The sequence below is a fragment of the Scyliorhinus torazame genome, chromosome 1 (assembly GCF_047496885.1).
Source record: "Scyliorhinus torazame isolate Kashiwa2021f chromosome 1, sScyTor2.1, whole genome shotgun sequence".
NCBI classification, from domain to species: Eukaryota; Metazoa; Chordata; class Chondrichthyes; order Carcharhiniformes; family Scyliorhinidae; genus Scyliorhinus; species Scyliorhinus torazame.
Genome location: NC_092707.1, coordinates 327,471,299 through 327,489,895, shown reverse-complemented (window position 1 = coordinate 327,489,895; position 18,597 = coordinate 327,471,299). Strand labels below are relative to the sequence as shown.

The following is an 18,597-nucleotide window of genomic DNA, read 5'->3' as shown; positions in this document are numbered from 1 at the left end:
AAATGAAGAAACTCAGCAAGGACCTGATAATTGGTGGATCCGAGGACCGTCAGTTAAGCAAAATTTCCTTTGGGCTGATAGGGAGGCGAAAGCCATGACACGGCCTCCTTTCCCACCAAGGCACCCGGATCCTCAGACACTCCAAAAATAGCTACCCATGGAGAAGGCGTGACCACCATTCCCACCACTTGAGACAATACATCCAAAACACCCTTCTGGAACAAGACCAGAACATGTGGACATGATTCATAGGGGACTTGGCATATCCTACACACTGATCGGTCACTCCTGGGAAGAACCAGTTCAGCCTTATCGGCATCATATGTGCTCTATGCATTAACCCTGCATAGTGCTTCCTCCCAAATCCAACCCCGCACCGTGCCTCCCAATTCCTCCTCCCATTTTTGCTGCATTGCCATATTGAAACTTGCTTCCTCCTGACCAACTCCACCTACACATGAGAGATCTTGCCGTCCCCAATATCATCCTCCGAGAGGAGCCTGTCCTGTAGACCCAAGAGCGGCAACATTAGGAACAAACTCACCTCTTTACACAAAAAGGCCCTTATCTGGAGGTATCTGAATTCCTTATGGGTGGGCAGTTGGTAAGCCACCACATCCCTTCCATTTACTGGTTCTCACACCAGTATGTTGGCCCCCGCACGAGGCCTGCGACTTCCCTAATCTCGATCATAAAAAAACCCCACAAATAAATAAATAACCCCTATCCCATCCTCCATATCTCCCCAGCTCCCGAACATCAGACCCACCTCATTAAAACGAAAGGAGGGAGAGTGTTAGACAGAAGAACATAGCAACGATACAAGGATGCACAGCAATCAAACTAACAACAAAATCCTCAACGGCACAGAACAACATTTTAACTTATTTACAGATTCCCAATCCCCTGGTCCCGAAGAAACTTGCCTGCCTCCTCCAGGGTGTCTAAAAAGTACTCCTGTTTACGAAAGGTGATCCACAGACTGGGCGGAAACAGTATTCCAAATCTCACACCTTCATTGTGCAGGACCGCCTTGACTTTGTGAATCCAGCGTGGCATTTAGCCAGATCCGTACCCCAACCATGGTATATTCTGATTACGCTTCCCTCTCACGAGCTCTTCTTCACCTGCCTGGCCCACCTCGGAATATTTTCCTTGTCCAGGAAATGGTGCAATCGCACCACACCATCGCCCTTGGTTGCTCACCCGCCTTTGGTTTTCTCCTCAGCCCTGTGTGCACGATCCATCTTTGGGGGGGCGGGTGGGGGGAACGACTGAAAATGTTCTCACCTACCAGCTTCTGCAGCAACCGTGCGACGTACTCCGAGGATTGCGAGCCTTCCAACCCCTCCGGCAGACCCACTTTCGGATATTTTGCCGCTGCTCTCGATTCTCCAGCTCGTCAACCTTGTCACGTACCTTTTTGAAGCTGTCAGCAATCTAGGAAAGCTCTGCTTCTACCGAGACTAGCCGGTCCTCTTGACTCCTCCATTTTCTGGAGTGAGGCGACCTGAGCCTCTAGACGCTGCTCAACTCTCTCCACTGCCGCCTTAATCGGTTTAACGTCCCTTAAAAGATCTTCAAAGGTTTCCAACTTCTGCTCCTGGAACTGAGCAGTTGACCATTGGGCCGGAAGTGCCGACTCTGAGCCCACCGCCATCGTGCCTTCAACCACGCTCTCCAGTGCCGCGCGGCCTGCCTGCAGCTGCTTTTTTGTACCCCTGGTACTCGTCATCGCGTGCATTTCCGGACCGTGGACAAAAAATAGCCGACACCCTCACCAGCAAGAATCAAGACTTCGGGACTGCATTCGAAGGTCCGATCGGAACTTATGGGCAGGTAAAGGTTTCCCCATGTGGGAGCCACCAAGTAAACAGACGTTTAACGCATGGCAGCCACCAGAAGTCCACGGTTCTCGTTTTGTGCCTCTTCCGCTATTCACCAGCCTCCTCTCGTTTGAGCGAGTGCGTAACGAGGCCGGAGAATCCCGCCCATTACATGTAGTGTCTTTCTTCCCTCCTCTTGATAACTACCATTCTTCAATTTAATCTGTGTCTCAGCAATCCTTTACGCTAGACATTGATCCTCCAATGCATTGTCATTGCATCGCTGCAAATTACGACTGTCATTCTTTTCCATGTTTGATATTCTAATATATTTACTTCTTTCTTCCTTTTTAGATGCATTTTCACAACAGTAGATCCGGATACTGGAATCATAGACAAGAAGGAGCCACTGGAGACACTAAAGAGGTACATATGATAAACTCATGCAGTCAATTATTAACAAAGTGCACAAGCTCTTGATGTCTCAGTGAGCTTAGTTTGAGAAACTGAACCATGTGGCCTAGCAAGTTTCAGGGTGGATTCTGTGCTGAATTAGCTGGTGTCAGATAGTTTTATAGCTAGCCTTTGTACCCTCTGTATTAAGGAGGTAAAATGCTCCTGATTGTTATCCAATAACCCCTGCTAGAATTTAGCTGCAGTTTAAATTTGGGAAATAATGCTAACCATTTGCCATTTTCATTTCTTGTCAAATTACAAAGTTGCTGCTTACTATGTGTAAACACACCAGTTATTTTGGGCAGTCACAATCAGTGACTAGCTCACACATTGATGAGGCGCAATAATTTATTATGCTTCTTGGTTACGGAACCACAAAGGAAATTCAGATGACCAGAAGCTGGATGAAGTTGACTAATCTCTAGACAGCATCAAGCACAAGTGAGAAGCTTCTGGTTTTCGCCCTGACCTAGCAATGTACAAATTATGAAAAACGTTATACAATAACCATGATGTACATTGTAGTATAGAAAAGTACAATCGGTTGAAATTGTAGAACGCTGAGTTTCAATAGAACCATCCGTATCCCAGATTCATAGTTGAGCTGCAATCAGTGACTAAGGAGATGAATTGATTTTACATGGAAAATGTTAAACTATAAACCATTCATAGAGTCAAAAGAGTTTTACAGCAAAGAGGCCCTTTGGCCCAATATGCCTGGCCCAGTCATCAAACAGCATTCTAGAACTTGGTCCATAGCTATCGTGTTTCAAGTGGTTATCTAAATGTTTCTTAAATGGTGTGAGGGTTCCCACCTCCACCACCCTTTCAGGCAGTGAGTTCCAGATTCCCACCACCCTCTGGGTGAAAAGGTTTTCCCTTAAATCCCCTTTAAATCTCCAGCTCCATGCCCCCCTCACCCCCCCCTCCACCCTGGTTATTGACCCCTCTACGATCAGAACTGTATAAGGTACTCCAGATGGAGATTGAACAATATCATGAAAGCTTCTTTAGATCTATAATCTACACTGCTGCTAAATCATTTCAAGATTTTAAGTGCAATTTTATTGCTGCTATTTACTACAATGGTGGTTTCATAGATTTTAAAACCTCTAGATCTTCTTTTACAATTTGAATCTTTTCCCACTTTCTCATGCTCTCTCTTTTGACTCCTTTCCACATATTAATCAGTTTGCATCGACCAGATTGAACTTCTTTGTCACTTATTGAGCTAGTTTCCAAGAAGATCTTAATCCTCTGAATTTTATTATATATCATTATCTATCATTTATTTTAGTACCACTTGTAAAACTTTCTGATTTTAACTTGCTGTGGCATCGCACAATTTATTGATGTGCCTGTCTATCTAGTGTGTGTCCGATATGCCCATAAGGTGTAAACAAGTGTCCAATGAATCTGCAAAGTCACAGTGTGCCGATTGGTTGAAATTTCATGTTTGGTAAAAAGCAAGTATTCAAAAAATACAAATCCAGCACATTTCACCAGGTCTTTAAGAAGTTAAGGCCAGGAATAAGCAAAGCAGAAAGAAAGCATTAAGAAACAAAATTCACTAGATTCAGGGAAGGTTCCATTAGTTTTGAAAATAGCGAATGTAACTCCTTTATTCATGAAGGGAGAGAGACAGAAAGCAGAAAACTACAGGCCAGCTAGCTTAATGTCTGTCATAGGCAAAATGTTAGAAGCTATAATTAGAGACATTATAACAGGGCACTTAGATAATTCAAGGTTATCCGGCAGAGTCAACATGGTTTTGTGAGAGGGAAATCATATTTAACTAATATATTGTAGTTCTTTGAAGAAGGAACACATGCTGTGAATAAAAAGGAACCAGTGGATGTACTGTATGCAGGCTACACAGATTCCTTCAGGTCTCTGTAGTTTCAGAAATACAGCACTCACAGCCTTTCTGGAGAGAGAGTGAGAGTGAAAGCAGGTCCTTGTTTTTGTTTGCAGCCTGTAAAGGTTTCTCTGTAGATTCATTCATTCAGGTTGTCTGCAGCTTCAAAAATACAACACCCACTGCCTTTCTGGAGAAAACATGGAGGAGACTAAGTAAGTCCGTGTCTTTGTGCATCTAGGGCTCAACTGCTCCCTGAGGTCTCCGAGGACCACTGGGATAAGATCCAATGACCACCTGTTATCGGGCGGAATGCGGCCTTTTGGCCAATTCATTGGCCACCAGCCAATCAATCAAATGAGTCCCACCCCATCTCTCTTGTGACGAAAAGTCTGACATCTCCTGTTCAGATCAGCAGAGTATTCATTCCTGTAACTTCTGAATTCCTCACTCTTTTCTGCTGCTTGACTTAAAAATATGTGTCCATTAATCATCCATGGATCAAAAATGATAATGGCAAAATAAAAGAAAGTAGAAATAAGGGAATAAACAGGAAGAACCCTTACAATGTGAAGGACTGAGAAATTCAATGGGCTGATGTGGAGAGAGATAGAAGTGTACATTCAGAAGGTCAACCTATTAACATCATTCCAAGAAAGAGTAAGAGTGCACAAACTCCTTGCTTAAAAATTAGTAAGGAATGCTATAACAATAAGTGTCTTCTTACTTTTGTCCCGTTCTTTTGAGTACTGGATTATCAAACTGGAATTTCTATATTTCCCAAACTAGAATAAATAAAGGTCAAAATGAATACATAGAAAGAAACATCTGAGATAAAGATCTGAAAGGAAGGGAACAAAAAATGAAGAGAAAGTTACAGGGAACAACATTACTTGATTTTTAAATAAAGTCTTTAGTTGGATGTGGGCTTCACTGGCTGGGCCAGCATTTATTGCCCTCCACAATTGCCCCGTGAACTCCGTGGCTTTCCAGGCCATTTCAGAGTGCATTTCTTTAAGAGTCAACTACGTTGTTGTGGGTCTGGAGTCACATGCAGACCAGACTGGGTAAGGATGGCAGATTTCCTTCCCTGAAGGACATTAGTGCACCAGGTGGGCCTTTACGACAATTGACAATGGTTTCATGGTCATCCTTCCAGATTAATTCCAGATTTTTATTGAATTCAAATTTCACCACCTGCTGTGATGGGATTCGAACCCTGGTCCCCAGAGCATGACCCTGGGTTTCTGGATTATTAGTCCAGTAATAATACCACAACGTAACATCTTCCCTCATTGTTTGACACATGAGGAAGCACTCACCACCATGCCTATTTATCTCCAATAATGTGTGTAAGATCACTACTGCAGACTCCACCGGTGCAGAAGAGTACTCAGAGACTGCCATGTACTTCTATTGATGTTAGCTTGGTGATACTTTCTTAAACAAAATGAACAGCAAATTGAAGGTTAGATGGGTGAGTGATATTTCAATGGTCAAGCCTGCTAGTTTTTTAGGCCAACGAAGGAGTCCACACAACACTCTGGTTCTGTTCATTAATGTATATCATGATTTTACTCGTTCAAGATTTTTTAACTGGCTGAATTCAGTTGAGCTTATATATATTGTCACCCTTTCTGTTCACTATTTGGACTTGGTGCACTGCAAACTCGTTATCAAATTATTTTCGAACACTGTCCTTAATTAAAAATTGACAATTGCCGTCTGTATGCTGGATTCAGCATCCTGATTAAACTACTGTTGAGGTTTTTGATAGGAAAAGAAGGTGGATCAGAGCTCGCAGATGGGCCGTAACAAAGTTTTCATTTTTCCGTCATCCCCATTGCACCCGACGGCTGAAAATACTTCACCGATGATCTCTGGAAAAAATACCAACTGAAGTTTAAAAATGTGACTGACATCACAGTTTCCTGGCTTCTGTTTATGCTGTCTGATGAGTCTGCAGTCTCACCCTGGCACTGCTGGGAATCGAGCCCGGGGGTGCCACTACCCTTGTGAGAGGGGGGGGGGGGGGCTGAGGACTCCCTAGCAGGTAAGTTGGAGTGTTGGGGGGGGGGGAGCTGCGGGGGGGGGAGCTGCGGGGGGGGGGGGGGGGGGGGGGGGAGTCCGGAGGCCACGGGGAGGGTTTCCAGAGATCGGAGCAGCATGATCTCTTCCTGCAAATGAAGGTAAGTGTGGCCTCGGCGGGGCTTTCCTCACTGAGGCCATAATAAAAGAGTCCCATTTGATACTGGGGTTATTCTCAACATTCTCCCGTTTGATAGCGGAGTTGCAGCGTCAAAAAGCACCCTGCTAAACGCGCCCACCGATTGGTGGGTGGGCTTATCCTGGTGGGGGCCTATGTTCCTCCACGCCGGGCCCCTGTAGCTCTCTGCCATGTTGCGTCGGCGCGGAGAAGACAATCCATGCGCATGCGCAAAATCGCGCCGGCCTAGTGCGCATACGCGAACTCGCGTTGGCTGTAGCGCGCATGCGTGGACCCGCGACGCCCGTTCTGACGGCCGTATCGGCAGCTGAAGCAGTGTTAGGCTCTCCAGTGCCGTGCTGGCCCTCTGTGCGAGCGACGCAGGATCGCTGCTCCTAGGGGGCTGTTGACGCCAGCATAAAACGTTCTGGCGTTTACGGCGGCGTCAACACTTAGCCCCAGGATCAGAGAATCCCGCCCCCTGTTAGCATCCGTAGTCTAGTATCACACATGAAGATTAGCAATTCAGATAGGTACCAGCGGTTTATATTTTCAGAAGGGGACAGAAAATTAGCAAAAGAAAATTTTAATGAATATGGGCCGTAGTTGGTTGCACGTCACCAATTGTTAAAATAAATCACAAAGAATAATTCATTTATGTCATTTGTGAACTGGCACTTAATGATTCAAAATATATTTTAAGGATTGTTGCGTTTGATGATATAATAGAATTAGCTATGGATACACTCTCACAGAGCATTGAGGAAGTCTGTGAAACCAGAAAGGCCCGAGATTATGTCACACAAGTGAACTGAACTTGTCTGTCTCCATACCAAGTGCTAGCTGGAAAATTAGGTCAAGTAGCAGCTAATGCTTCTACCACTAGATGTCATTATTGGAGCTATTTGGAAGCACAGAATAAAAGCATAACACGAGAAAAGTAATTTAGACTATTGAATTCACCCCCCATTTCCTAATTCTCCTCAACCTAATATCCATTTTGATTTTTTAGTTCTGCATTTCCACCTTTCAGATAATTCCATCTTTAAGCAGCTTTTGAGCAAAATTAAAGCATGTTCTTCATCAGTCTTATTTTGATTTCCTATTCTAATAGCTTGACTTACTGTGGCAAAAAAAAATCTTGGATTTACTTTAAAAAGATAAATACCTTGAATAGTCTCTCCTATTAAAAGGCTGCTTTCCGAGGGCTGCACGGTGCCACAGTGGTTAGCATTGCTGCCTACAGTGCTGAGGACCTGGGTTCGAATCCCGGCCCTGGGTCACTGTCCGTGTGGAGTTTGCTCATTCTCCCTGTGTTTGCATGGGTTTCGCCCCCACAACCCAAAAAAGATGTGCAGGTTAGGTGGATTGGGCACGCTAAATTGCCCCTTAATAGGAAAAAAAATAATTGGGAACTCTAAATCTGTAAAAAAAAAAAGGCTGCTTTCCATTTGTTTTGCAATCCAGAACAAGTATTCCCTACACTGAGAAGGAGACGAAAGGTACAAATTACTATGCTATTGGCTTTTTACCTATTTTTATGTGGCCTGGTCATTTCCTGAGAATTCCTTGAGTGGTACAGATTACGTGTGCCTACAAGAAGTGCAATAATGGAAATTATGCAGAGCGAAGGATTGATGGCACCTCCTGATTTATTCTCCTGCCTCAACCTTAGCTGACCAATCGCCCATAAGGAAGTGCACCTTGAAGAAGTGGGCATTGGGCTTATACCCGATTTTGCTCAGGTAATAAGATCTGAGAGGAGAAAGCAGTAAGGATATGCAAGGTGCTAAAAGGTTAGACATCTTTTGGCAGTTCTTTTTGGATAGAAGCCAGGAAACTTCTCTGCAGATAGTCATTATCACAGCTGCTCACCTGCGAAGTGTGTGTATTATCATAACCCTCATGAATCCAGATACTAGACCCTACCAGAAGTACTACTGGCATTTATGACACTTGGCCAAATAAAACTGTGCAGCCCACCATCACAATATATTGCCCAGCTTACCGCAACTTGTCCTGTCAGGACCACCTGGCCTCTCTGGGCTACCTGGAGCCAAGTGAGATGGAAAGTCTTGGAGTTATGTCTCCCTTCCTCCAACCACTTCTTTGCTCAGCAATACTCCAACTAATCAATTGTAAGGGGGTTGAGTAATAACTAAGTGGGCAGCAGCAGCCAAGAACTTTTCGAGTGCTCTAGTAAGCAACATAACCTATGAGATGTTTAACTATGCTTCCTCATCACAGCACTTGCAGACTATACATCACACGCTCCACCCATTGGAAATACTAAGCTTCAGCAATTACTGCTCACTTCTCTGCAACCTATTAATGGTAGATACTGAGGATACATTCCTTCCTGCAACTGCCGCAAATTTATCTTATAACTTGATCCTGAACATGAATCAAAGGATACTCTTTTACTAGTTGAAAATTGAGTCATGTTTACCATGGCTAATATCGTAGGTGGCTCGGTTGAACTTCAGCTGGTTCACAGATAACTCATGAATTAATGAGGTTATCCAGTAGTGCAAGCACACCAAGAATGAGTTTTCTGGTTGGTGACACCTTGGGGGTTATGGGGTAAGATTTAATTAGTAATTTATTCCCCTTTCCCGTGTGATATATGTTTGCAGTACCTTTGGAGGCGTTTAGGAACAAGAAGATGTTCTCTATTACTTGAGCATGTGAAGCGCTGTCATGGATCTTTTTTAACAGAGAAGTACCGGGAAAGTGGTATCTGTCTATCTATCTATCTGTGGACTCTTAATTCTGACATGTTGCATTAAAAGTAACAATACAGCCCTTTAATCTGAACAAATTAGTCCTATTGACTTCCCATGCAGCACAGCACTATTCCTTTCTGTTGTTTGTGATTTACGTGGTACCCAGGTGATTGCATGTTGGAAAGGCATTTAATTTTTATCTATATTTATTTGGTAGCACTAACGTCTGCCTCATGTTGCCAAATAAAGTAGATATTTTAATGCTGCAGAACTCAGGACTGTACCAGCCTGCCATCCACAGAACAGCTGAAGTATTGCAACAAGTATGGAAAATTCACAAATACTTTCCTGTGGTGGAGTTGAAGAAAGAAACATCTGGTATATACATTAATTGTTGCAGTTCTAGGATTTAAAACTATATCCCAAAAATGGGTTTGCCTTAAAAATTAGTTCTTATAACAGATGTTCATATGAGTTGCTGTCACTATTTACATTAATCTTGTCTGGATGAATTTGGGTTCTATCTAAATATGGATCGTGTAATTTATGTTACTCATTTTTTGGGGAGTATGAAAGAGTTTGCGAGGACTGCCTATGTCAGTAGCTCTCTGTTTTGTTTTTTCAGGTACCGTCAGTGTGACCCAGCTGAGAAACACATTTACAAATCTGTTCCTGTGTTTGGTTCACACTATGGAATTGAAAAACCCGGAGTGATTCGAGTAGGGGACCCTGTGTACATGATTGTTGAGCAGAAGGAGTGAACAAAGCCTGGAGTGCTGTCTCGCCTGCAAAAAGTTTAATGTCTTTACTTCGAGGAGCACATTTGATTGTTGTGTCACTAATTGCTTGTAAAAGTAGTAAATTGCGGATTTAACATGAAACTAGAGATATATTTCCAGCTGTGCATTGCTTTAACCAAATAGCTGAAAATACTTACTTTCTTTAAAAAAAATTAAGTAGCAAATTATCGTGGCCCAAACTTTTACAAAGTTTTATAAACCTTTATTGGCATGAAGCATTTAATTAGTCCATGTAAAGGAATGAACATTGTTGTTAGGACTTCTTTATTTAGAAGTTACAAATGGTAACTTTAACACGATAAATTTTTACTCTGCCTGTACTTAATAAGATTTTTCACAAATATACAGTAAATTTTGACAATCTCATAGGGGAATTGTCTTTGAGGGTTTACCAAAGCCCATCTGACTGAAGGAGCTGATGTAACCAATCTAACTCGTGACAATTCGCGGAAGTACTTCTCTCTGCCAATATTAATTCTGCTTCATATCATTGCATTCAATTCCAGCTATTGTGTTCTCCAATTCTTTACAGCACACGTGCACGGTTATATGCTTGTGTGTCTGTATCTTAACAGTTGGAAATGGGTAGGGGGAGGGATGATATTTCTATAATAAAGTGAAAATGGCTGATACCGTGGTATCCAACTGTGAAAGGGGAAAATAAGCCTTAAAAGTAGGAGGTTCCACCTGTACCGAGATATTTCATTTGTTATTATTGCCAATGTTTCTCTGGAAAAATAGGTTTCTGTGAACACCTTGAGCAGTTGGTTAAATGCTGAGCAACCACCTTCCTCCAACTGCCTCACAGTTAGAAATCAACTCTACAAAGACTTTAAGCCTTTTCCCCCCCTCCCAATCTTCCTCTTGAGGTCAGTGACATGCAACCACAGTCCTTTGCAAGTCCTTTTAAAAACTTGCACTTTGGGCAGCACGGGGCCACAGTGGTTAGCACTGCTGCCTCACGGCGCTGAGGTCCCAGGTTCGAACCCGGCTCTGGGTCACTGTCCGTGTGGAGTTTGCACATTCTTCCCGTGTTTGCATGGGTTTCACCCCCACATCCCAAAGATATGCAGGATAGGTGGATTGGCCACACTAAATTGCCCCTTAATTTGAAAAAATGAATTGGGTACTCTAAATTTATTTTTAAAAACTTGCATTTTTTATTCTTTGGATATTTTTGAATTTTCTACTTAAAAAAAAACATGAGGAACCCGAGATTCTAATGAAGGGTGCATGTCCAGTACTGCTGGTGCTGTACATATATTCTTTGGTCAGAGGCACTATTCCCTGATGAATGTTGTATTTTTATACTGCCCATCAATGGTTCCAGCAGTAGCTTATTTCTCCCTGAAGTCTGTGCTGGATGTACTCTTTGTATTATGGACTAGATAAACAATTTGTGAGCAGTGGTTTACTGGGAAATAAACACCATTGTGACGATGTGACTGTATAACCCACTCATTCTTTAATCTTGTGCATTGGCTCATGATTTCTATTTTTAATTCTTTCTCGGCAAATGCAAGCTTAATTTTTATCTCAAAGCGACTAAATAATTTGTATAGTTTTTTTTATACCCTTCCCTTTGAACCCTATATCAGTTTGTTATTGGAGCTTCAGTGAAGCACCTTGGGGTATTTTATTATGTTAAAGGCAGAAAATAACTTGATGTTGTTGAATTGCACTTTATTTTATTGAGCACAGGAAGAACAGTGCTAATGCATGTTTTATGATAGCTATTATATCTTATTTTCCAATATGTATAAAGTGATAACAGAAATAAATCCAGGAAATGTATTAAAAAGACATATAACTTTGAAGGAATTATCTTATCACTCTAGGGAATGCAGTTTTTGTTTGCACTGTGTTTAGTATCAGGCTGTCCTAGTCTCATTATCCCCAGAGAACGATAACTTTTAGAAAGATATTAAAATATCCAGTAACTGACTTGAAGGATCACACAAGATTTCAAGTTTTAATACTTTTACCGTAATAAGCTAAAAGCAATATTGTCTAGACACTATTCACTAATAGTATTCGACTTATAGTCTAAATCACCAATAAGAACCCCCAATTAACTTTTTTCTCTCTTTCTCATACACACACACAGCCTCTTCTCTCTCACACACACCCAACCTCTTCTCTCTCAAGGTGCGATCTTCCGAAAAGGGAACAAAGTCCCCGAGTGAGTGAATTTAGCCGCTAGTTTCCGGCACGCACAGTGCCTATTCAATGCAATTCGGGTTGAATAAGGGTTCTGAACGGGGAACGCGCAGCTGAGGCTGCAGATAGCCCCTATTTTTACAATAATCCGCTCACCATTTTTACATGGCGTCCCAATCTCTTGAGGCCCTCACAGCCCCACCCGACTCCCTCTCACGCGCACACATGCACCACCCTCCTCTCTCCCTCTCACACACAGGCAGCACCCCCCTCTCTCCCTCTCAGACACTGGCACCACCACCCTCCCGCCCACGCACAGGCACCACTCCATCTCTTAGACATGCCCCAAACTCCCCTCTCCCTCACACACATGCCCAACCCCCTCTCTCACACACAGGCACCCTCCCTCTCTCACACACAGGCTAATCTCTCTCTCACACACACACTCCACCCTGCCTCACTCTCTCTCACGCTATGAGGCTCGCTCTAGCACCCTCGCTCTGACCCCCTGCTCTTCCCAAAACTCCGCTGTCCATGATCGACCTGACGTGGGGATTTGAGTTTCGTGCTGTTCCCAGCTCATCCAGAGTCTGGCTTCTGAAGAATCAAGCTTCTGACTGAACACCAGCTCTGCAGCATTGTACAAATGAGAGTCATTTCCTATTTTCACAGTGGTGGAGTTGGAGTTGAGGTGGACTGGAGTTGAGGTGCCGTTCATGTGCATTTTACAAAGATAGTTGGCCATTTAGATCATCAGATACCTCCAATAAAGAGGGATTTTTGTAGCGCAGAAGTAGGAAATCCTGTCACAGGACCCCTTGGGAGGCTGCCATAGAAACCCTGGGTTCTGTGGACACCATTTTCAGAACCCCCTGCTCTAGGCAAACTAGGCAGCCTTATCTAGATCTTCATGAACATGATTTCTTCAATCCAAGCTCGAGCTCCCGCTGCATTCTTGTGATGACCAATGGAGATGGGTTGCCTTTCTTTCTGTCTGTTTCTCAGATTCTTGTAGACTGACCCGTCTTTGAAGTTCAGGGATACCAGAAGATAAACTCTGGAATATGACATGACAAAGGTCTACTATGGACTCTTGTCCCCTAAAAGCCTATCTCCATGGCAATGTGAATCATATGGACTTTGTATCCAGGTAGAAATGCTGATTAACTTTTTTAGACCAGCTCCATACTGTCTTGAAATTACATACCCAATTTAAAGTACACCTGTTCACAAAACCTGACATTTAGCACCCCTTCCTATGACTTATTAAGGCCCAGATTTTCTCCAACGGACGTAATTTCCTGTTTTCACAGGGGTGGACTGTAGTCGGGCTGGATATTTCGCATGTGAATTTTACGGAGCTGGCTGGCCATTTAGATGATCAGGTGCCTCCACTAAAGTGGGATTTTGGTAGCCCAGAATTGAAACCCAGTCGTCCAGATTAGACTAGGTAAGAGCCAGTCTGGACTGGCAGGTTACTCCTTTGAATATGGATCCGGGACATCTTTGGGAGAAGTAAGGCATCCTTTAGAAAAGGTAAGGCACTTTTTGGGATTGTTAAAAGTAAACATTATTGTGTGTGAAAGTGAATAAATTCATTGGAACTGTCATTGCTGTCAGAGAATTGTCGAATTTGTTAAAGAACTGTCAAATGAACGTCAACGCATTGGAGCTGTCAAATGGATTTAATTCTGCTGGATTTTAAATTTAAAATAAATCTGGGGTTCAAAAAAAATCAGTGTTTAATATTTCATTCTGTTGACAGCCTGAGGGTTATCATTATAGGAGTTGTGCTGCAAGGGCTGTTTTTATAAATTAACTTTATCACAGTAGGGTGCCAGTTAAGTGAGCAGTTTGGTTTACAGCTCTTAAGTGGTTATAGAATATAAATATTTGTTTTCACAACAGGTTAATTGAGAAATTTATATATATTGAATGTCTTTGTTATCTAAGAGAACTTTTTAAAATGGTGACAGATACATAGACACAACTTTATTTTATATTAGCAAGGCTCCTGAGGTTTGCCCATGGTGGGTACTAGATGAGTTGGCATGGAAAGGGAAGGGCATGGGTTAAGCCCATGGGTTGAGTTGAGTTGGCACAAAGTTGGCAGGGGCATGGTGATGCGGAGGGCATAGGGATTATGAGGTTAACCATTGGTTAGGTAGAGAAATGTGTTTGCATGGGGGTATGAGGGGCCATGAATGGTGGGAGGGAGGCATAAGATGGCACAGGTTGGCATGGGTGGGGCCTGGGGAGTGAGGCTAAGGTATGTTATTTGTCTTAATAATTTTTTAAGTTCAACAAAGTGCGGAAGCAGCGAGGTGGGAATTCTGCTCAGCCTGCCTCTCTACACCTGGTAGCCTTCATACTTTTCTGGGGGCTGAGGGCCCAACGTCTAATCCAGCCTGCCCCTCTGGAAGGAAAATCAAAACTCCAGGCCGCCATTTTTAAAAGTTACAGAATTTTCCCATCTCTGTGCACCTTATTCGAGAATAAAAATCTGAGCCTAACCTGATTCAGCTGCCCATGTCATTGTCCACATGTGTGGACTTCCTTGCATCTTTTCAGTAAAGCAATCTGAGCCTCACTGTTCTCGTAGCAGCCAAGCCACCCAGGTTTGTTGCTGAGAAGGATTCAGAGTAGGTTGCATGACCCCTTCACTATTCTATTTTACCTTGCATTATACAGACAATCCCAAGCATAACAAATGTATGAGGGAGATAATGCTGAGGGATATCGGGGAAGGGAGGAATCATCCAGCCCATTATCACACTCAACGGACTTTCCATCAGTGACCGATGAGATTCCGATTTTCCTGAAGAAAATGCAAGATCATATTGCTGCACCGTTTAAACTTTGTTGTAGGCTCTTGGCCAAAATCCTGAAATAAAACACACCACAAAGTACCTTTCTGTACCAACTTTATCCAATACTTCCAAAAATGCATACAATGTTCAACCATTCACCCTTGTGATTTCTCTAGTGCTTGTCTTGTCAGTGCTATCGCATGGCCTCGTCCATTTACACACACGCCTGCAACATGGAGGAAGGCTGCTGACTTTCAGTGGAGGAGACTGCAGATGGCCTTGCAGCAGGACACCCTCAGCCCTGAACCTTGAGGCTGATTGGCTGATAGACAATAATTAGGAAGGACGCTGTCAAGTTGGCAGTGATGGGAATATGAACTCTGTCACCTTGAGAGAGTATTGTAGGGTTGTGTACCAATGCCAATCCTATGCCTCCCCCCCCCCCCCCCCCCCCCACCACCACACACACACACACCCTCCCCCCGTAAGCTTGCATGGCACCAAACAGAAATGTCATGATCTTAGTCTGAGCTTCTACTGCAGTACTCAGACATTGGGTGCCTTTAGTCTGTGCTGCAATGGAAGATGTGCATTGGCCATTAGATGTTGTATTGGGTCTGCAAGGGTTCTCATGTAATTGGTTATCACTTCCACACTAGAAATGATAGACTCCAAGCTTTGTGCAAGCCCTATGCCAGGTTGGAGCCAGACCCCTCCATGCACTTTGATAGTGGCAATAAGCTCTCTGGTAGGTCTACCAGTAGAACAAGCATTCTTGTATGCATGCCCCTCAGTCACTTCCTGTGCACTGTCCTTCAAAGTTCACATCTGAACCCCCTGCAGCAGAACTTGCCTGCAACCTCATTCTCTCTCCCGAGCCACCCTGCAAATTTTGCCTCCTCTGTTGTTTGACCAGCAACAGGCCGTGGGCAGCATCTTAAAAATCAACCCAGCACCCGCTGACTTCAGAAGGTAGAAATCATCCATCAAAATCTTCAATTCATTTTGATGCAGAATCCCAAACGACCAATCTGAAATGGTTCAAGTCATCAATCTGAAGCAACACACTCCTTTCCTCCCACTTAGTACCTGATCCATGACACCCTGGATTACGGGAGCAGGATTACGCCCTTTCATACTGGTCCAACATTTGTGTGCATGAATGAGTTAAGTTTCTTGCTATTGGCAGTTAACTCTAACTGCAGATATGCATTTGACAAATCGATCTTAATGAATACCCCTCCTTTCGCTAAATTGGAAAACAAATTTTCATTGGTGGGTATCATTCTCGGTCACCTTATTTACTGATTGCTTATAGTTTCCACAAATCAGAATGAACCAGTTTGCTTCTTAAGTCACCATATTGAATGTGGCCCATTCACTGCTCTTCACCTTCTTAATTTGATTCTCCGCCCTCGTGATTTTGGCGCTGGCTGCGGAGAATCCAACCCCACAACTTACCTGCTCCCTGTAAAGTGTCCCTTTAAACTTCCCCTTCCAGGGGAATAGGGGCTGGTTTAGCACACTGGGCTAAATTGCTGGCTTTTAAAGCAGACCAAGGCAGGCCAGCAGCACGGTTCAATTCCCGTACCAGCCTCCCCGAACAGGCACCAGAATGTGGCGACTAGGGGCTTTTCACAGTATCTTCATTTGAAGCCTAATTGTGACAATAAGCAATTTTCATTTCATTTCATTTTAAGGTAGCTACTGCAGTAAACAGGAGGAGCGACTTACTCTCTGCGCTCCGTTACTCCACGACGATGTTGCCAGGGATGCGCTTCGTTGCTCCAGTCTAACCCTACCTTAGTGACGAAGACTGAGTGAGATAGAGGCTTAGGAATGCCAGTGTGGATAAGTCTGGTGAGAGTGGTATTCCTTCATGTGGCAACATGTAGGAGGAGGTTGCATGTTGGGTAGCTCCCTCTAGAATCCTAGGTTTTTGGTCCTTTCCACCTGCTTTTTGGGGGGAAAGTCTTCACAAATATTTGTCCCAGGTGAGACTGAGTTGACAAAGAATGTCCAAAAACCAGCGAACGAATACTGGAAAGAAGGATTCGAATGCCAGTCTAGAGGCAGGCTCGGGCACAGCAAAGTGTGCATTGGCAGGGAAGATTCCGGAGTCAAGCTCGCCAGGTGGGGCTGCCTTTATAATGGTTGAGACACGGGCGGAGGTGATGGTGGCAGAATTTGAATGACAGTTCAACAAGCATTTCAACAGGCATGGGAGAGAGATGCTGGAATCGCTCAAGCAGTTGGTGGAAGGTCTGCTTGCCTCGATCAGGAAGTCACTTGGAAGCACAGCGGAAGGGTACGGGAGCATGGTGAGGTGTTGAAAGGATGGAGGAGACATTGACGAGGCACAGTGGCCAGCTTCCTTTGCTGGAAGTTGTACTGGCCACGCTGGAGGACAAACAAGGGCCTGAGAGCCAAGGTGGAGGACCTTGAGAATGGATACTGGCGGCAGAATTTGAGGATCATGGGTCTGCCCGAGGGAGTAGAGGGCCAGAGGCCGAAAGAGTTTATTGTGACGATGCTGAATAAGCTGATGGGGGAGGGCCCCCGTGGAGTTGGAGAGGGTCCACAGGTTATTTCGGCCAAACCCACGGGCGAACGAGCCATTGAGGGCAGTAATAGTCTGCTTCCATTGGTATCAGTCAGAGGAAAAGGTGCTGAGGTGGACCAAGCAGACATGAGAGGTGACGTGGGAAGGCACCGGTATTCTTATTTACCAGGATCTTACAGTGAACCTGGCAAAGAGACGGGCGGCATTTAACAGGGCAAAGGCGGCTTTGTACAAGAATGGAGTACGCTTTGGTGTGGTCCACCCGGTGAAATTTAGGGTTGCGGACAACTCGAGGGACCATTTCCTTGCGTTGGAAGAGGGGTTCATAAAAGCAGAAGGACTGGGACTGGATTGAGTATGGTGGAAGAGAGACGTTGTTGCTGTTGGGATTGGTTGGGGACAAATGTTGTGACAAAGTTGTATTTTCCTGTTTTTTTTCTGTTAGTCTCGGTGGTTGGATGCTCTTGTTTTGAATATGGGTGCTTGGTGGGGGTGGAAGAGTGTGGGGGTTGTGTTTTGGTGGGGTGCTTCTTGGCGGCAGGGTGGTTGGGCGCGGTGGAGAGTTTTTGGTTTGGGTGGGGGAGGAGGACTCTGGTGCAGGCCCTCCCTCGCTAGCCTGCTGCAGTTTGCTGGTGAACAGGAGCGAGGTGGGGGAGGGGCTGTGGCTCGCTGAACCTGTTTAGGCAGGTTTTGGTGAGTCTAGGAGGTGTGAATGGTGTGGGGAAAGGGATTGTGGGTAATAGAACATAGAATGATACAGCGCAGGACAGGCCCTTCGGCCCACGATGTTGCACCGAAACAAAAGCCATCTAACCTACACTATGCCATTATCATCCATATGCTTATCCAATAAACTTTTAAATGCCCTCAATGTTGGCGAGTTCACTACTGTTGCAGGTAGGGCATTCCACGGCCTCACCACTCTTTGCGTAAAGAACCTACCTCTGACCTCTGTGCTATATCTATTACCCCTCAGTTTAAAGCTATGTCCCCTCATGCCAGCCATTTCCATCCGCGGGAGAAGGCTCTCACTGTCCACCCTATCTAACCCCCTGATCATTTTGTATGCCTCTATTAAGTCTCCTCTTAACCTTCTTCTCTCCAACGAAAACAACCTCAAGTCCATCAGCCTTTCCTCATAAGATTTTCCCTCCATACCAGGCAACATCCTGGTAAATCTCCTCTGCACCCG

At 44.3% G+C, this 18,597-nt stretch overlaps 1 protein-coding gene across 1 annotated transcript in view; it reads left to right on the top strand.

The window, feature by feature from the left end:
* marc1 (mitochondrial amidoxime reducing component 1) overlaps nt 1-11,314 on the top strand; it is a 68,289-nt gene extending 56,975 nt beyond the window's left edge. The window contains exons 6-7 of the mRNA XM_072508376.1: nt 2,181-2,252; nt 9,698-11,314. Coding sequence (XP_072364477.1) covers nt 2,181-2,252; nt 9,698-9,833 — 208 coding nt within the window. The 3' untranslated portion in view covers nt 9,834-11,314. The remainder of the gene's footprint in view (nt 1-2,180; nt 2,253-9,697) is intronic.
* The last annotated feature ends 7,283 nt before the right edge of the window (nt 11,315-18,597 follow it).